Source organism: Colossoma macropomum, unplaced genomic scaffold, assembly GCF_904425465.1.
Source record: "Colossoma macropomum unplaced genomic scaffold, Colossoma_macropomum, whole genome shotgun sequence".
Lineage (NCBI taxonomy): Eukaryota > Metazoa > Chordata > Actinopteri > Characiformes > Serrasalmidae > Colossoma > Colossoma macropomum.
The window spans coordinates 18,070-38,115 of record NW_023495827.1 but is presented as its reverse complement, the minus strand read 5'-3'; the positions used below and the strand labels follow the sequence as shown (position 1 = coordinate 38,115).

The 20,046-nt window shown below is 38.5% G+C and overlaps 1 protein-coding gene across 7 annotated transcripts; it reads left to right on the top strand.

Moving 5' to 3' along the window:
* Nucleotides 1-295: 295 nt before the first annotated feature.
* On the top strand, nucleotides 296-17,576 carry LOC118803093 (antigen WC1.1-like). 7 transcript variants are annotated; one of them, XM_036563598.1, is made up of 16 exons: nucleotides 296-598; nucleotides 865-1,021; nucleotides 3,588-3,894; nucleotides 5,300-5,614; nucleotides 5,724-6,032; nucleotides 9,482-9,796; nucleotides 10,056-10,121; nucleotides 10,214-10,372; nucleotides 10,502-10,597; nucleotides 11,986-12,048; nucleotides 14,674-14,736; nucleotides 14,842-14,919; nucleotides 15,207-15,269; nucleotides 15,370-15,432; nucleotides 15,540-15,602; nucleotides 16,425-17,576. In XM_036563598.1, the coding sequence occupies exons 3-16, from the start codon at nucleotides 3,783-3,785 to the stop codon at nucleotides 16,538-16,540; spliced, it is 1,881 nt and encodes a 626-aa protein (XP_036419491.1). In that variant the 5' UTR covers nucleotides 296-598; nucleotides 865-1,021; nucleotides 3,588-3,782; the 3' UTR covers nucleotides 16,541-17,576. The 7 variants fall into 7 exon arrangements, with proteins under 7 accessions (XP_036419491.1, XP_036419495.1, XP_036419494.1 ...); XM_036563602.1 differs by having other exon boundaries at nucleotides 865-1,042; nucleotides 5,300-5,368; XM_036563601.1 differs by having other exon boundaries at nucleotides 865-1,042; nucleotides 15,373-15,432.
* Nucleotides 17,577-20,046: the final 2,470 nt, after the last annotated feature.

Here is a 20,046-nt window from a genome sequence, read left to right as displayed (position 1 = left end):
GATTTTCCTTACAAAAATCAACTAAAATAACCGAATAAAAACCAGAAAATTTTGTGCAAGGTGTAACCCAGGTTTCAAATGGCCACAAATTAAATGCAGACACACAGTGGAATAATAACAAATTTAATGATTTTTTTTAAGAAACAGTATAACAGTTTAAAAAAAGTCAAAATAGATGAGTAAAGAAAATAAAGTGAGCATAAATCAACAGCCAATAGTTCTTTGACAAGTCATGGTCTGAACGAGAGATGGCCAATCAGCGCTAAGTGGGTGTTACCTCCGCCTACCCCCGAGAGACATTCTGTGAAGAAGACGCAGAGTTAGGGTTAGAAGAGAGCACTGAAATAAAATAACAAAGAAAAACTTGGAAGATATACTTGACAAATGAGTATTCTAAAGAATTTCTGATACCTAGAACCACTAGACATTTGAGACTGGAAGCTACTAGACAGTTAACCAAATAGGACAATTGAGGTGCTTGTACTTACTCTGAGCTGTTGACTGGAATACTCTTCGTCATTCAAATGACTGCTGAGGGTGAACTTTGAGCTGAAATACGTCTGAAACGACGATTTCGATTTATACTGGATTGGATTTGGTGAGTGTGTTACGTATATTTTTGATGTAAATAGTTGTATGTGTAGATAAAGTAACAGCTAACTAGCTTAGCTGCTGTTACAGCCTATGCTAGAAGTGCCATTGGTGAATGCTAACCGCCATTTTGTACTACCGAAAAGTAATCTTGTCATGTGGTGTTACGAGGGTACAAATGTATATACATTGGAAAAGAAAAGTGAAATTTGCTTTGTAAACTGGTTTTGAACAATGTGTGTGGGTGTATTAAGACGCTGTTTTTGTGAACAGGTCAGTTTTTTTTTTTGGTTTGTTTCAACTCTCCCCTGCATTCGGTTGCACGTGGCGTATGCACCCGTTTGGACACTAGATGGCGAGCCAAGCCCACGTCTAGAGGACAACTCAACAGACTTTCGAGTTCGAGCACTATAGACGCACTTTTCTCTTGGTGACTACACTCAACAGGGTGGTAGGACTGAAAATTGCAATTTCCCCAGTGAACTGAGCTTGAAAAAAATAAGACAACAAAAAGGGGAGACACATTTTATTTCATTTTCGAACCACTTATAGCTCTAACATTTTTATGGACAGTTGAGAAAGAGGTTGAATTTGCATCTTGGTTATTGTCTGGTTGATTGACATTTGTTTGTTTTGTTGTTTAATTCATGTTTTAATAGTTTTGTTTTAAAAGAACAAGGGTTCATTGCTTAAGGTTTGAGCATTGAGGGAACCAAAATAAGTGGAAACTAAAACCATAAGTAGCACTTCATAAACTAGAATTTAAAGCTAAAACTAACATCTAAACCATAAATGAAGATTAATACTTACATTAGCCGACTTAAATCCTAAATCCTAACTGTAAATACAGATATAAGAAGCTAATTAATTACTGAAACTTTAATAGAGTGCACCAATTAGACTGACAAACTGAAAAAATAGGTAAACTACTGATTGTTCAAGGACTGCGTCAATGAAATTAAATATATTGATCAGCGCAAGGTGAATATCTAAAAAAAAAAAGAAAGAAGATGCCAGTTGATTGTTTGAATTAGAGGGTAATTGAAGCTTTTGTGAACACTTGAAAGGTCCTCATTGTATTGTTTTTATTTTACTATTTGTTTTCATTGCTGTACTTATTTTGGTGAAGTTTATTACTTCTTTCGAAACTAAGAAATCCCAAATTCATTTCTTAATACAAACTCGTATAATTTTATCTGCACTGGTCTCGTCTCTTTTCTTTAATATTTTATGTAAAGTGCTGCTCCCTGAGCGAACCTATACTGGTCCATTCGAAACCCATAACAACTAGTTTAGTACTAGAGCTGACCCACGGGGTTACAAAAGCATTGTCAACTGTTGGAAAAAAACTGCTCCAATTTAAGCATTTCAGCAAGATATGAACAGACATGACATTCAGAGTCCTTTGTTAAACACAAGCAATACTTCAGCCTCAAAATTCTCATCAGTGACCCTGGCTCTGTTTGGGGTGAGAATCAGGCCTGAATAATCTCTCCACTACTGCAGAGCTGTTGCGGCTCCACAGCAGAACTAGATTTTTAGGTAAAATAACATAATCCTCCTTTACTGTAAACTCGTTATAACACACAGTTCTAACACAGTTTTCACAATAAAGGGTCTTAAATGCTGGAGTTAATGTAGAACTGCTAATTCACCAACCTTTACTGCTGAAGATCAGCGCAGACTGCTGGTCACACAGCAGTGCAGACAACGAAAAGGCAAAGAGAGAGATTTAAGACAAACATCGATAATTTGAAGATCAGTGGACTTATTTACATTTATAAGCACTCAGCTGGTTTCTCCATAAGTTTAATCTGCAACAACTCGCGAAGCTGAAGTCGCTTCTCATTCTCCTGCTTCTCATTCAGATTGTCCCGTTCCACCTTAAATGGCACAGCAGTACAATCTGGCGCCTCAGACACCAAAGGTGAAATGGAACAATTCGAACAAGAAGCAGGAGAATGAGAAGCAACTTCAGCCTCGTAAAAAGTTGAACATTGAGAGACATTTTGCAAGAAACTCGCGGAAACGTTTCCTGTCTGCGGTTCAAGAAAAGCGGCTATAGCTAAGCTAAATCTTAAAGTAGAGCAAAGTAAGTCTGAGTTTGCATTTATTTATATTTTCAGCCTGTACTAGTACATCAGCACATACTGAGAAACACTTACAGCCATGATGGTAAAACAGACATAAAATGTTGTGCCTCCCAAGGGGGTTTCATGTTTGTTTAAAGGACAAAATGGCTCTTCTTAACATTTCGGTTGCGACCACTGAGCTAAGCCTACTAGTAAGGGGTGATCAGCATGTGGGGCCAGTGTGTGCCCGTTTGCTCGAACTGTCGGCGGCTCAGTCAGGATTGCACAGTCACCACCAGCCCAGTTAGCGACCGCGTTCTATGTTTAATATTTTGCACAGATTGCACGAAATTGTAGCGAAAATGATCTCTATAGCTACACAAAAATTTGTAGGCGCTACAGCTACTAGCTACATTTCAGCGACTACAGCTATTAGCTACAAAGATTTTTAGCTAACTACACTAACTGAAATCTTGATGTAACAGCACATGTAACATTCTAGAGAACTGTCTGCTTCAATGTGTGCGGCAGTTTGGGGAAGGCATTTCCTTTTCCAGCATGATGATGCTCTCATGCACAAAACAAAGTGCTTTTTGCTGAGTTGCTGGATAAGAACTATACTGCTACACCTGCACAAAGCCCTGACCTCAGCGTTCATTGGAACACTGAATGAGAGACAGGTCTTATCGGCCAGCATCACTGCCAAACTGCATTAATACTCTGCTGGGTGAATGGAAGCAGATCATTCAGCCATGTTGAAAAAGTGAAAAGTCTTTGCATAAGAGTTGAGGCTCCATATTAATGCCCATGGTTTTTGAGTGAAATGTTCAACAAGCACATATGGTGTGATGCTTGTGTGTGCATGTATTTTCATGTATCTTTGTGCTCTCTCTCTCTCTCTCTCTCTCTCTCTCCGTTGTACAGACAGTTTGAGGTCGGTGGATGGTGACAGTCGCTGTGCTGGGAGAGTGGAGGTTCTTCATGATGATCAGTGGGGAACAGTGTGTGGTTATAATTGGGATATGAGTGATGCTGCAGTGGTGTGTAGAGAGCTACGCTGTGGAGAGGCTGTAGACACTGAGTGATGCTCACTTTGGACCAGGATCAGGACCAATCTGGATGAATAATGTGGACTGTAGTGGGTCAGAGTCTTCACTGAAGAACTGTATATTCCCAGAATGGGGTGAACATTACTGTAGTCATGATGAAGATGCGGGAGTCATTTGTTCAGGTAATCTTCAGTACAGTGCTTTTATAAACAATCCTTCAATAATACATTATTAATTGAATTGAGGTCAGAGTAAGAAGTAAGAGTTTCCACTTGTTTCATTATAGATTTTTGTCATGTTTATATACACACACACAAACTCCACATAAATTTACTTCCAGTATATTTTACAAATGTCTGGGACTGTACACCGATCAGGCATAACATTATGACCACCTCATTGTTTCTACGCTAATTGTCCATTTTATCAGCTCCACTTACTATATAGGTGCACTTTGTAGTTCTACAATTACAGACTGTAGTCCATCTGTTTCTCTGCATACTTTGTTAGCCCCCCTTTTACCCTGTTCTTCAGTGGTCAGGACCCCCATGGACCCTCACAGAGCAGGTACTATTTGGGTGGTAGATCATTCTCAGCACTGAAGTAACACCGACGTGGTGGTGGTGTGTTAGCGTGTGTTGTGCTGGTACGAGTGGATCAGACACAGCAGTGCTGCTGGAGTTTTTAAACACTGTGTCCACTCACTGTCCACTCTATTACACATTCCTACCTTGTCAGTTCACCTTGTAGATGTGAAGTCAGAGACGATTGCTCATCTGCTGCTGCACAGTTTGTGTTGGCCATCCTCTAGTTCTTTATCAGTGGTCACAGGACACTGTTGGCTGGATATTTTTGGTTGGTGGACTATTCTCAGTCCAGCAGTGACACTGAGGTGTTTAAAACTCCAGTAGCACTGCTGTGTCTGATCCACTCAGACCAGCGCAACACAAACTAACACACCACCACCACGTCAGTGTTACTGCAGTGCTGAGAATGATCCACCACCCAAATAGTACCTGCTCTGTGAGGGTCCATGGGGTTCCTGACCACTGAAGAACAGGGTAAAAAAAAAAAAAAAAAAAGGTCAGGAACCCCATGGACCCTCACAGATATATATATATATATATATAAGTTTTAAATTTTGATAAGAAAGTCAGGGAATTATGATCAGTATAAACTGTAATATTGCCACCAGCCCCTGCCAGATAAACCTCAAAATGTTGTACTGCCAAAACTAGAGCTAACGCTTCTTTCTCAATAGTAGAGTAAGCTCTCTGATGGCAATTGAGCTTTCTAGAAAAGGGGAGGCAGAGGGGAGGGTCAGGTGTGGTCAGAGGGGCTTCAGTGTAGAGGCAACGAATCTCAGATTTACTTCTGTCCAACATCATCTTCACTCAAACACAATTGCTCCCATGACAGTGATGTGGGTCTGGTGTGCGCCGGTAAAATATTCATTTATAATTGAGTTTAATTTTAAATGAGATTAATTATTTAAAATTATCAGTAAGCTTTGCCACTGCTTGTCACAATAAATGGTACTGAATTGCCCTCATGCATGTATATTTCTCTAATGCGATACTGATTCAGGTCACACTCAGGCTCAGCTGGTGAACGGCTCTGACTCCTGTTCTGGTCGAGTGGAGCTCCAGTACCTCAGTGAGTGGGGCGCAGTGTGTGATGTAAGCTGGGATATGAGAGCTGCCAGTGTCCTCTGTGGTCAGCTGAAGTGTGAGAGTGCTGTGACTGTGTTGGGTTCAGACTGGTTTGGGGAGGGGAGTGGCCGGATCTGGGCTGATGTATTTGATTGTCAGGGGAATGAAAAACATCTGTCAAATTGTCCCATTTCATCATGGAGTCGAACTGCATGCTCTCATAAACAAGATGCTGGAGTCATCTGCAGTGGTGAGATCTATGAATCATAGTGTCCATCTCAAAAAATGCCTGTGTAGGTGTAAGGCTCCCTCAGTCAAACAAAAATTATTTTAGTTCAATGATGTTTTTTCTTCTTCAGGTTCCTCTCTGGCGTTTCATGAGGGGCGAGTGCGGCTCTTTGGAGGGATGGAGTGTGAGGGGGAGGTGGAGGTGTACTTCACGCAAGACTGGAGGAGAGTTCTGCTGGACTCCTGGAGTGAGTCTGAGGCCTCTGTGGTCTGGAGACAGCTGGGCTGTGGCTCTGTGTTCAACTTCTCCAGTCCTGAACACAGACACATGTGTATGACGGGTTTCAGTTGTTCTGGGAGTGAAGCTCATCTGGGGAACTGCAGCAGCGCACAAGCAGTCAACTGCAGCTCCAGAGAACAGCTCTCAATCACCTGCTCTGGTAAAAATTATTGCAGCTAAATATCAAAATGGCTAACAATCTTCCTAAAATATCTTTAAAATATAAAATATTTTACCAAAATGTATTTTAATCTTTATTGTTCAAAGTCAAAGGACTTTGACACAAACTTTCTTCCTTATGCCAAAGGCAAGTGTAATGAGGACCACACAGATATAATGTGTGAATAATTTAACTGCCTTATGTGTGTGTGTGTGTATGTTTGTGTGTGTGTGTGTGTGTGTGTGTGTGTGTGTGTGTGTGTGTGTGTAGGTAAGTTTAAATCAGCTCACAGCTCCATCAGGCTGGTTGGTTCTGGGGGAGACTGTGCAGGAGGTTTTCCACAGTGGCTCATGGGGGACAGTGAATGATGACTTGTGGGATATTAAGGATGCGCAGGTGGTTTGCAGACAACTGCAGTGTGGAGTGGCCCTCAGTGCTCTGGTACCAGCCTGGTTTGGACCTGGAACTGGACCTATATGGCTGAATGAGGTGGAGTGTGAGGGGAACGAGACGTCCCTGTGCTCAGGTAAAATATGTCAAATGTTCTTTTAATTGAAATTTTGAGCCAACTGTAGCTGAAAAATAATTCTGCATCTGATAATCCTTAAAAGCTATGCAGTCTCTGAAAATGTTATACGTACAACACATTTCAGACCACTGATATGCATTCCAGGTGAAAATAAGCGTTCAAAAGACATTCAAAGTAGACGATTTTAAACTTTTGAAGTAGAATATTTTACATTTAGGTAATTCTAGAAGTAATAATACATAGCACTGTACTCACTTAAAGTAATGTCATTCTTCTCCCTACAGAATTTAAAGAGATCAGACTCACTGAGGGCTGTCTGGGGAATCTGGAAGTGTTCTACAATGAAAGCTGGGGTAACGTGTGTTTAAATGGGATGGAGGAACAAACAGTGAGTGTGGTTTGTCGAGAGCTGAACTGTGGAAGATCTGGCAGTGTGTCCTGGGGTAGAGCAAGAGTGGAATCAGCTCCTAACTGGCTGGATGATGTGAAATGTAGGAAACATGACTCCACTCTGTGGCATTGTCCATCTTCTCTCTGGCAACACAACAACTGTGATAATCGCAATGAGGTGGCTCACATTACCTGCTCAAGTAGGCAGTTCCTTTCTACAGATTATAGTGCATTTATGCATTGGCATGAGCAAAAACGTTTCAGACAGTGTTATGATGTCAGTTAGACCCGACACATCACCAAGCACTTTTAATACACCTCACCTCAATGTAAATAGTCAAAAACCTGTAAGAATATGTATATATCACAACTGATTATAATATTGTTTAAAAAGTATAATTACCCTGTAGTGAGTCTAGGTGAACCCAATTTCCTGATGTGATGGGAGGACCTCACTAACTATACTACATACCTAACTATATATATATATATATATATATATATATATATATATATATATATATATATATATATCACTGCTGTCGGAACAAACCTTGTAACTCCATTTTTCAGTTTTTGACATAATTTGAAAATGCCTGTCCTTTACATTGTGTGTAAATTTCATGATGAATGGACTAAAACGAATGTCGCAAAATGACTTAGAAAAAACTAAAAGTTCCATTGACTTACACTGAAGATGAAGTAGGTTTTTTCCTTCTCCTGTAAAGTTACCATTTTGGAGAAATGAGGTTTTGTTCCGACAGCAGCGATGTGTGTGTATATATATATATATATATATCCTTCATGTATTTGAAAATAGTACAAACACAACATATGAAATGCTGAAACTGAGAAACTGTGTTGTTTTTTGAAAAATATATGCCCATTTTTAATTTGATTCCAGTAACACATTTCAAAAAAGTTGGGATGGGGCAACAAAAGACTGGTAAAGTTGTGTAATGGAAAAAAAAAAAAAACATCTGGTGTTTATTTGGCAAAAGGTCAGTAACATCACTGGGTAGAAAAAGAGCATCCCAGAGAGGCTGAGTCTTTCAGAATTTAATATGGGGAGGGGTTGACCACTCTGTGAAAGACTGCATGGGCAAATAGTGTAACAATTCAAGAATAATGTTTCTCAACATAAAATAGCAGAGAACTTGGATTTCGTCATCTACGGTACATAATAGCTTTAAAAGATTTAGACAATCCGGAGAAATCTCTGTATGCCATTGACAAGGCTGAAAACCAATATTGACTAGCCTAGATCTTCAGGCCCTCAGGTGGCACTGCATTAAGAACAGACATGATTCTGTAGTGGAAATCACTGCCTGGGCTCAGGAACACTTCCAAAAAACACTGTCTGTGAACACAGTTCATCACTGCATCCTTAAATGCAAGTTAAAACTCTACCATGCAAAGAAGAAATCATATATAAACAGGACCCAGATATGCCACCAACTTCTCTGGGCCTGAGCTCATTTGAGATGGACTGAGACAAAGTAGAAAAGTGTCCTGTGATCAGACAAATCAACATTTGAAATTCTTTTTGGAAATCATGGACACTGTGTCCTCCGGGCTGAAGACCATCAGGCTTGTTATCAGCACACAGTTCAAAAGCCAGCGTCCGTTATGGTATGCGAGTGCATAAGTGCACATGGCATGGGTGACAGGTGTGGGAGGGCCTACCAGGTTAAGAGGGAGGATTCATGGTACTGGGAGAGTCATACACAGTGAGAGAGGAGGCAGAGCTGTTGCGCTGTTAACCTCTGACCTAAAGTCCTTGGATAGCTAGTGTTCCTTGTGACTAGAATAAATGTCTAGAATTCACTGCATTCATCACTGACGTTGTTCTAACCCATCAAGTTCTTTTAATGATTTTGTTTTTGTTACCCTTTTTTTTTTCTCTCGTATGATGTAAATACTGTGTGCCAATCATTAATAGAATAGAAGGAAGAACACTTGTGGGTACTCAGGCCTCTAGTCATCTTTATCTGTGCATGGAGCCTCTGATACACTGGGTCATCCATCTACCTTACCTGTGCTGTCATTCCATTGGTGACTTTTCTATGAATTGCAGCTCATGATATAATCAGCAATCAGTAATAATCAATCATTTTTGTTGTCATGGCAGACCAAAGCTAGCCACACACTCTTCAGACATGCTCTTCATCTCTCTACCAGATACAGTGCTCAAGTAAGAAGGAAATTCATTTCAGTTATCTACTCAAGAGAGAATAAAATTTTTGCCAGTGTTCTCTAACTTAATTTAAAAAATGATAAGCTTTACATTTTGCCACACTGTTCATGATCATATTGGTTCTGTTGTGAATTATTTAACTGAGGTCAATCTGGTTTCCTCAATAGTGTATTATGTTTATACATCACGTAGGTTAGTTATATAAGATAAGACTGGTACTGGTTTATTGTATGTTGCGGTACTGTCATTCTGGGAAATCATTCAGTATATTTCAGTATATTACTGTAAATTGTATTGTTTAGAATTTTGAGACTCTCGTCATGTGTGGTGCAGATCACCTGCCTCTCAGGCTGAAGGGAGGAGAAAGAAGCTGCTCTGGGAGGCTGGAGGTGTATCATACCGCTAAGTGGGGGTCCGTCTGTGATAACCATTGGGACATCAGAGATGCTCAGGTGGTCTGCAGGCAGCTGGGCTGTGGGCCAGCGCTGAGTGCTGATGGGAGTGCTGTCTTTGGTGCTGGTGAAGGACCTATCTGGCTGAACAGGGTGAAGTGTAGAGGGAATGAGATTCACCTGTGGGACTGTCCTCATTCCCTGAAGAACTACACTGACTGCTCCCACAGGCAGGACGCTGGAGTCACCTGTTCAGGTCAGAGGAGCTGCTGGATTTTGGAGTTTCTGAATCCAATCAGATCATCTTTATTCCAGATTTAACAGTCTGCAAGTCTTCAGTGAAAAGTGGATTGATTTACATTTGTTCATATTTTCTAATGCTACTTTGTCATATACAGTGTTTAAATTGTAAAAATTCAGAATCAGAATTGCCAGTTAACACTGATTTCACTTAAATCAGTATTATGTTGGATTTTGTGCTTTATCTGTTTATTTTTAATGTATTGTTTGTGTAGGTATAGACATATCTGTGCCTTCTACTACTGTAGCCATATTTACAACCACCACCTCCACCACCACAGGTACTATTCATGTCTTAGGTCATTTTTCTAAATGATTATAAAGAGATTATTCAGTGTTCTGTACAATTTCTACTCTGTATTTTTATTTGTAGTCGGTCAGCCAGCAGAGAGAACATCCACTCCATCACCAGCTGTTCTAGCAGCTGTTCCGTCCATCTATCCAGTGTCTCTCCTGGTTCTGGGATTGCTGCTCTTCCTGGCCTTAGTGCTTCTGGTTGTGCTGTTTTACCAGAACAGAGTGCTCAGGAGAGGTAGAGAGATTCAGAGATCATCTACAATCTACTTTCTGTACATTCTCTAAACATCCTTAGTCCTTCAATCTGTCATCAGTCCTCTCTTCTACTGAACTGGCTCCATGTTTCTCTCTGTCTCCCTCACAGTGCTCTCTAAGAGGAGGCGTAAGACTCTGACTGAGGCAGTCTATGAGGAGATCGACCGCAGATACAACACTAAAAGAAATGACTCAACTCAAAGAGGTGAGTGATATATGGAGTGTTCTGCATGAGGATTATTGTACTAAATTAAAGTATACTTACATTAGAGATATAGAGCCATACCTGCTCACTCTTAGTGACTAAAGCAATATTTAATTGTCTTAAATGTATTTTGATTCAACAGTTTAACATAAATATCCTGTTCAGAATCATCAATCATTTCTTCTAGTTTTCTCAGTGCATTAATAATAAGAGTAAATCAGTTAAATGAGAGTTTAGTGTATATTAGATGAAATGTGCAGTTAGAGTAGATCTACATGTAGTGTAGTGTGTTAATTCTGCTGATAAGCATCTATAAGGCAGCTGAAGTTAAACCGTGTAATTCCTGTAAAACTTCCATTTTTGGACATATAGAGAAACCACACAGCTGCAGGTGTGTTTGTGTGTGTGTGTGTGTGTGTGTGAGAGAGAGTGAGGGAGAGGAAGGGAGGGTGAAAGAGATAGAAGGGGGGAGGAAGAGGAAACGAGAGTGGAGGGGGTAACATTTGTGTTTTTTTGCATGTGTGCGTGTGTGTGTGTGTGTGTTTTGTTGGGACTGAAGGAATCACTGAGCAAGCAAGCCAGTCAATTAGTGAGTGATTGAATGCGTGAGAGACTTTGTGTCTGAGTGATTGACCAATTGACACTAAAGTAAGAAAGTGACAAAGTGAGTTAGAGATGGAGTGACCGAGTGACTCACCAAGTAAGTAAGTGACAGGGTGACTGAAGTGAGGGGGGGAATGCCACATGTTAGTGATCTTGGTGGAGAGCCTGAGTGAGTAACTTATAGTAAGCAATCTAGTAAGTGATCAAGAGACTGAGTGTCCTGTGGAGTGACTAAGTGAGTTTTTGACTATGTGATTGACTGGGTGACCTATTGAATGACAGATTGAGTGACCGAGACATTGTATGAATGAGTTAGTGGCTGATTGAGTGAAAAAGTTAGGGACTGAGTATCAGAATAACTGAATAAGTGACCAAGTGAAAGAATGAGTTAGTGATGTTGTCTTTTTACTATTTTCATTTTTACATGATTTGCACATCATTGCATTTTGTTTTGCACAGCGTCCCATCGGTTTTGGAAATGTGTGTATATATATATATATATATATATATATATATATATATATATATATATATATATATATATATTATGTATATATATATATATATATATATAGTTTATTAAACTCGTTGTTAGACAAATAGTTTTCCAAAATGCATGGTGAAGGGTGGAAAAAGTACAAAGCAAAATATGTGTACTGTGTCAAAATCTTTACTCAATTAAAAGTTGGATGCCAATAGTGCACAATGATCCACAGCACTCAGAGGATTGGGGGAGGTTCTGCATTCTGAACATGTTTGATGACTGTTCTGCTCTCCTCTAACAGGAAGTATCATCTCTGAAGAACAGCATTCAGGATATGAGGATGTGGATGAGGAGCTTCTCTCAGGTAAGAGGACCAGAAGATGTGTGACAAATAAAATACTACAATCACCATTTAGAAATTAGAGAATTCATTATTATGTTTCTTAATCCAAGTTTCTTGTATTCTTTACCATTTTAATTTCTTGTCCTGACTTTTTAAGGTTAATTCCTTTTTGTTTGATTAGTAACAGCATTAATACTGCATTGTGACTGGTCACACTTCTGACTACTGAGATCTGAATTATTTTAGACCAGAAATGCAAAAAGGAGAGGAATAACAAGGAATAATGAGGTTAGAAGCTGATAGATGCTGGATGTACTAAGATGTTCCTCTGCAGTTCTTTAGGTCACTCAGTACTTAAGTAGCATTTTTAACATGGTGCATTTTAGCTCTTGCTTTTGTGGAAAGATAGTTTTACTTACTGATTTTGGACCAGACAGTCCAGTTTTGACCTTAGTACTATTGACCAATCGAGTCTTACTCTAAATGTATTCCATTTGTTGAAGCAGATAAAGCCTCAATAACACCATCCTCCTCCCTCCATCCCCATCCTGTCTGGATTTCTGGCAGCCCCACTACCTACAGTGCTGTGAAAAAGTGTTTGCCCTGACATGATTTCTTCTATTTTTGCTGAGGTGTCACATTTAAATGTTTCAAATCCACTAATGCTAATATGAGATAACACAAGTAAACACAAAATGCAGCTTTTAAATGATTATTCCATTTATTAGATAAAGATAAAGATTTTTTTCAAAACCTATTTCACCCATGTGAAAAAGTAATTGCCCCCTAAACCTAATAACTAAATGTGCCACTCCTGGCAGTAAAAACTGCAATCAAATGTTTGCAGTAACCAATTTTGGCCCACTCTTCTTTACAGAATTGTTTTAATTCAGCTACATTGGAGGGTTTCTGAGCATGATCTGCCTGTTTAAGGTCTCGCCACAGCATCTCAATGGGATTCAAGTCAGGACTTTGACTCGGCCACTCCAAAACCTTAATTTTATTTCTTTGGAGCCATTCTGAGGTGGACTTGCTTGTGTACTTCAGATCATTGCTGCTGCTTAACTTAACTATGCTTGAGCTTTAGGTCACAAACTGACGGGTAGACGTTCTCCTTCAGGATTTTCTGATAGAGAGCAGAATTCATGGTTCCATCAGTTAGTAATTCATTAAAGTCGTTCAGGTCCTGCAGAAGTGAAGTGGCCCTCAACCATCACACCACCACCATGTTTGATCGTTGGTATGATGTTCTTATGGTGGAGTACGGTATTAGCTTTACACCAGATGTAATGGGATCCATGTCTTTCAAAAATACTCCCGGGAAGGTTCACATTTATGGATAATGGCTCTCACTTTGGTTTACTGGAGCCCCAGAGCCTTAGCAATGGCTTTGTAACCCTTCCCTGACTGGTAAATTTCAATGACTTTTGTTTTTTCAATGATATCTTTATTTGAATCTCTTTAGAATATGGCATCATGTGCTGCTTTTTGAGATCTTTTAGCCTGCTTTACATTGCCAGACCGGTTCTATTTAAGTGATGTTTAGATTCAACAGGTCTGGCAGTAATCATGCCTGGGTGTGGCTAGTGAAAATGAGCCAAGTAGTCATTTTAATTTCGTTGCTAAGGGGGCAATTACTTTTTCACATGGGGCCAGGCAGGGCTGAACATAATTTTTCCTTCAGTAAATTAAATCATCATTTAAAAAACAGCATTGTGTGTTTACTTGGGTTCTATTTGTCGAATATTAAAAGCAGTTTGATGATATGAAACATTCAAGTGTGACAAATCAGCAAAAATAGAAGACATTGGGAAGGGGGCAAATACATTTTCACAGCACTGTAAGTCATTATTACATCAAATTGACAATACTTTTACTTCACCATGTGTTTAGATTACTTCACCCACCTCTAAACAGCACATACAGTTAGTCTCTATCTAAGTTGTGCTTTATACGATTTTCTTGCAACATTTACTGTCTTTGCTATTTCAGAGTGAAATTCTCTTCAATAGTGAGTTTAGTTTGTTTCTCTGATTAAAGATTTTATTCATGTTTAGATTAGAAGAGTTGGGAAGGAATGATTTCCTGCATAATCTTAATGGTGTCACACACTGTAGCTCACAAAAGACTCTACTGAAACCGAAGGTTCTGAAATTATTACATTAAAGGGGCTTATTAACTTTTTTCTTAATGTGTTCATGCTTTGACTATGAACTCATGTATGATTGTTTATAGTTAATAGTCAATGTTGCAGTATGAATCTGTTAGAAAGACAAAGATTGCAGGTTAGGGTAGTCGAGACATGCAAGTTTGTGGTTATATATTGAAGATAAATAAATACCAAGGCAATAAGCAAATCACTGCTAAATGAAACACTACCAACAATATTGGTCATTTCATTTCAACTGAGAGATTTTTGCACTTAAAGCGTAACCACTGTCAGTCACTGTGTAGTGTGACACCCACACAGTCCTGATCAGACAGAGAAACTTTTAACACTGTTTAAATTTTGTTAAAGATTTTTTTTCCTAATCTAGTGTTTGTCAGTGATCATCACATAGCATCATTGAGATAATTGGTATCAAGTTCCCAGCCTCTCTGTAGACTTAACTTATCTAAGAGTAATCAAATTTGCTCTTTTACCAGAAAAGTCTCTGACTGGAATAAAGGCTGAATATTATGATGATGTCACCACCAGAGGGCTGTTGAGTGAGTTCCTAAATTAATCACCTGATTTTATCTTTAAACATTAAACCACAATGTAAAAATATGACTGCACTGTTTGTAAAGTCAGCCTGCTTTTGTTTGGTTTAGGTGAATCAGCAAAAGAGGACACAGCAGAGAGCTATGATGATGTCATCACTGCTGGACAGATCTCTGATAGTGTATCAGGTGTGTTTCTGTTTTCATTAAGTAGAGATGTTAATTCTATGAGATTAAATAATCAAATAGATGTTATTGTTTTCTTTCTCTCTCTGTTCAGATGTTATTGTACTCTGTTTCATACATGCTGTCAGAACAAAACCTTATATTTCATTTTTTTAAACAAAATTTGAAAATGTCTGCTGTCCTTTACGGTGTGTTAAAACATCATATTACATTGTTCAGTAATTATGTCTAAAATATCTGATAAGCACTGTGTGATTTTATATTCTTTAAATATCTTTGTTTTGTTGTAGAGGACATAGCAGAGAATTATGATGATGTCATCACTGCTGATCAGAGCTCAGCTGTTGTAACAGGTTTGACTTGTAATGTAACAATATTGTAATCTCAAACATGAACACAGTCACTGATGCTACTGATGCTGATTTAGTGACATTTATCTCCACATTTTGACAGAAGACATGACAGATAATTACGATGATGCTGTTACTGCTGGACCAAACTCCAACGTCATGACAAGTATGTTTTACTTAATGTAGACAGATTATTTAAAACTGAAGCTTTGACACTGTTTAACACATCTCAGATTGTTTGTTGTTATCATTTGTCTTCCCATGTTGGTGTAGTGGACACACCAGAGAACTATGATGATGTCATCACAGCTGAACAGGGTGTAGGAGGGGTAAAAGGTGAGTGGCTGATCTTGTGTCTGTCGCTAGGTTGCAGATGTACATGAATGAGAAGGGTGGAGTGAGAGATTTAAATCAAGTGTACAGGAAGTCTGCTGAAAACATGTTTACATTATCTATGGTATATGATCATTAGTGCAGCACTGACATTTTGCAAATGTGAAAATTAAATTCTCTCTACATCTATCTGTGTTCTAAATATGTTGAGTCTGGTATCAGAGATCATGAAGATATAGATTATAATTTCCATTCAGGAGAATCTCTTTAAGGTAAAACTCATTCAGGGTTCACTGTCATCACTGTGGCCTCTTATACACAGTGAACACTTTAACATAGAGTTGGTTAGTTAGATAAATACTCAAAACGTCTTCTGATGAATTCCTTTTTGTTCCTATGGTTACAGGTTAATCTGGTTCTTGAGGGAACAAAATATACATGTACAAAGTATAACCATTGATTCACTTTCTAATGTACAATACCTGATGAATTTTCCAGAATTTATAACTTTGTTGGTCTTAATCTTATAGTTACTTTGTAATTGTCAGCAATCCACACTTCTTCAGTATGAAAGGTTAATTCAAACAACCCAATCATTTCAAATAAAAAAGGCAGTGCAGTTGTTTAAGGACTTTAAAATTAACGAAATCAGAAAAGAAGATGCATTATCCTTCCATATAATTACGCAATTTTGAGTGAAACAGTATCTCAGCAGGTCTCAGAGCTAGCTCATTGGGTTGGAGGGGAGGTGAAACATGATAATATTAGTCAATTTTTTTTTTATTTGGTGACGTGTTATATGAGATAAATGTACTAATTTTCCAGATAATGATAATGTGGAGGAGGAGCCTCAGATAGAGATGAGTCATGTGACTGACAGACCACAGCCAGTGTCTTTACTCAGGAAACTTCATTCAAACCTCTTCAAACGCAAGAAGTGACTTTTTTATAGATTACAAATCAAAATGTTTTATGGGGCATAAATGGGATAAAGTGGTTTAAACAGCCCATAATTTATATAAACAAATTACATTTACAATTTACACATTGTTAACACTTTCTTTGTTTTTTTTTAATCTTAGAAACATTTACATCACATCTCATCATATTAAGTTATTCCATCAAAATAATTATGATCTTATTTTGATTACTTTATCCAGATTTTTATCTTAATGAAAAGAGTTTGTATCTGGGGTGGTAAAGCTAGATCATGTATGAGAGTAAAGAACTGAAAGATCTCTGGTCAGAAGTGAATGTTCAGTGATCATCAGTCAGAAACAGTAAAGAGCTGTTTCACTGTAATTAATTTGTATGACAGTTTTCTTTTTTAAGTGTTGGCATTCAAAATCAAGCAGCCCCTTATATCTGTTTATAGAGCCATTATAACACATAGATTACTCACCTAATATTACGCTACACTAAAAAATGGTAACAAGCAAATTAACTGGGTTCAACTAAAATAAATGCTGTGAATAAAACAATGCAAGGCAAACAATTATTTAAACAATCAAATACTATATTTATAAAAATACTTATTCTCATTCTTATAAAATAATATTTTGAATGAAACCAATTTTCTTTTGTGTCATTTGCAAGCTTATAATGATTGTGTGATTATTATGCTGATAATTTGAGATTATTTCCCCACAGGAATAATAATGACTGATGTTGAATTTCTTATGATTTACATGTGGACTTTGTGGAATCTATTACTGTGATCTGAGATGATTCTGAGCTCTTCTGAATGTGCTCATACACAGAGAGTTTAAAGATGAGATTTTCTGAGGTTTAAAAGTTTTAATACATGTTGCCTTAATTTTCTGTCGTTTTTTCCTTTTTCTTTTTAATTTCTGTTTTAATCATAATTCTTCTCTGAATAAATCAGTTAAATCAGCAAATCACTATTGGGAACAGTGGATTTTTATTACAACATAATTTCTACATCACATTTTAAAGGAGCCATAAATGATGACCACAAAAACCAAATGCTATGTATAAAAGTGATTTGTCCATTTATTTATTTATTTATTTATTTATTCATAACATAAGCACATCTGAGACTAAGACTCAATTTGCTTTGTAAGCTTGTATGAACTATTTTATCATAAGGGGGCGGGTCCACACAAATGGGCGATGCCATGTTTAGATCATGTGACAGCAGGTGTGCAAACCGGCTGTAGAAGAAAAAGATCTAACAGGTGTGTTGTGTGTTGCTGAATACTGAATGAAAAAATGTTGTCATTGGCATAAAGGTTAGCAGTAAGTGGCGTTGGGCTGTTTAAAAAATGAAAAAAAAAATAAAATGAAGACCAGTGTAGATAAAAAACCAGAGTGAACATTAGCGTCGCATTTTCCAGCTGAAAAGCCATCTTAAAAGACTTAGAGTTAAGGAAACATCTTTGTTCTCAGCTCAATCACAGGCGTGTAGCTGCAGACTGCATGCTGTGTGACTCTGTGTATCATGATACATGATGTATTTCACAAAAATGACAGAAAAACTGCTTGTTTTCAGCTGGAGAGGTAATTTCACTATTTAAACATACAGTTTTGTTCTCCTTTATATCTTTCATGGATCCAGTACTTTGTTTGCTAACAGGCATTTGGCACGACCAAAGTGGTAGACTGTTTTTAATTATTTTAAAATATAAACATACATTGAAGTACAGTGGTATTTTGGCAATAGCATAGATGCCAATACATACAAACATACATTCGCACTATATACCAAGCAATCGCTTTGATCAGTCCAAAAACAGAAACTGTCCATCACTACAGTTTTCAATCTGCAGCACAGAGTGTTGATGTAATAGTGGTTGATCCTCATCAGGAAGAGTAAATAACTCAGTAAGCTGTGTTGCTGTCAGTCTGACGCTTTCTCAGTAACATCAGCTGTAGTGAGGTTTAGTGAGAGGAGAGGAATGATTTACATTTAAAGAGCTCGATCTCAAACAAACATCATGTCATGGCGCTCTTCACATTTGCTAGTTGTTGTGTTGGACAGATAACTGTTACTGTTTAAACTGGTTATAACAGCTTTGTCAGTTACTGACTAAACAACATCAAAACACAAACATTTCTCCTTAAGTTACCAGTAACTTACAGAGTCAAAAGTAGCATTTGCAAGAGAGGGTGATTGTCTCTCCACAACACTGGAGGGCAGTAAAGACACTCCATATCACCCAGTCTGATAAGCATCGGTGTAGAATCAAGAACATTGCCACATTGGTTGCTTCTTTATTGGTTGCTAACTTAATTCCTAAACATGATCACTAGTGTTCTGCTTTATTTGGAACTTATGGTATGTACACTTTATTTACCTGAAATTATATCACTCACCCGCGGCACGGTGGCGCAGTGGGTAGCGCTGTCGCCTCACAGCAAGAATGGCCTGGGTTCGATTCCCGGCCAGGTGACCTGGGTCATTTATGTGTGGAGTTTGCCTGTTCTCCCTGTGTCTGCGTGGGTTTCCTCCGGGTACTCCGGTGTCCTCCCACAGTCCAAAGACATGCAGTCAGGCCAACTAGACATGCTAAAATTGCCCCTAGGTGTGAGTGTGAGAATGTGTATGTCTGTATGTCTGCCCTGTGATGGACTGGCGACCTGTCCAGGGTGTATCCTGCCTTTCGCCCAATGACAGCTGGGATAGGCTCCAGCACCCCACTGTGACCCAGAAGGATAAGCGGTTTAGATGATGGATGGATATATCACTCACTTTTTAATAAAATAAACAGAAATACTGTGTTTTCTGACTAAACACTAAAGAAAACATATTGGATGATTTTCAAAGAAAAGGTTAAGGTTTAGCTAAGTAAAATTTAGTAAATATAGTAAAAGTTTAGATTATTGCTCCATGCCTGGGGACATAACACCACCTGTTCTACTTCAGGTCAAAACAGACTGAACCAGTTTTATATGATAAGCCCAGCAGCTCTTTATTATTAAATAATTACTTGGTGCTCAGGCTGGAAACACAAGTTGTGTGGCTCCTCCAGAGGCTCGAAACAACAGAACAACCCATCAAGTAGTCACTCTGCAGAGTTGGTAGAGCTCTATGAACATAACAAGAACTTAACACTGAATGGAATATATGAATATACACTGAAAATATCAGGGCACTGAACTGTAGGAGCTCAGCACTGCTGCTGTAGCTCATGTCTCTGCTGCTGCTGGGGAAGCTGGATCTGCTGCAGTCATCACTGCTACACTCTGCTGTCTCCGCTTCCATCATCACTGGCTTCACTGTTCCCCCTGTCATCAATGACCCCCATAGTAGCCTGTTCAGTGTCTGCAGTGTGTTGAGTCTATCAAGGCTGTAATGTCATAAACACACATATGTACGCACACACAAACCAGTGCTAACACACTCACACCCTCAGTCCTTAAATCTCCTTGTTAAAGATGCTTTAACATCGTCTGTCAGACCCTCAAAACTTGAACACATTTCAGG

What these genes read in the sequence shown, in the direction of transcription:
- LOC118803093 (XM_036563599.1), top strand. Translation starts at nt 3,783, where the DNA reads ATGAATAATGTGGACTGTAGTGGGTCAGAGTCTTCACTGAAGAACTGT. An exon ending in TGCGGGAGTCATTTGTTCAG is followed by an intron (nt 3,895 to 5,299) that starts GTAATCTTCAGT and finishes ATACTGATTCAG; the next exon opens with GTCACACTCAGGCTCAGCTG. An exon ending in CACCACCAGAGGGCTGTTGA is followed by an intron (nt 14,737 to 14,841) that starts GTGAGTTCCTAA and finishes TGTTTGGTTTAG; the next exon opens with GTGAATCAGCAAAAGAGGAC.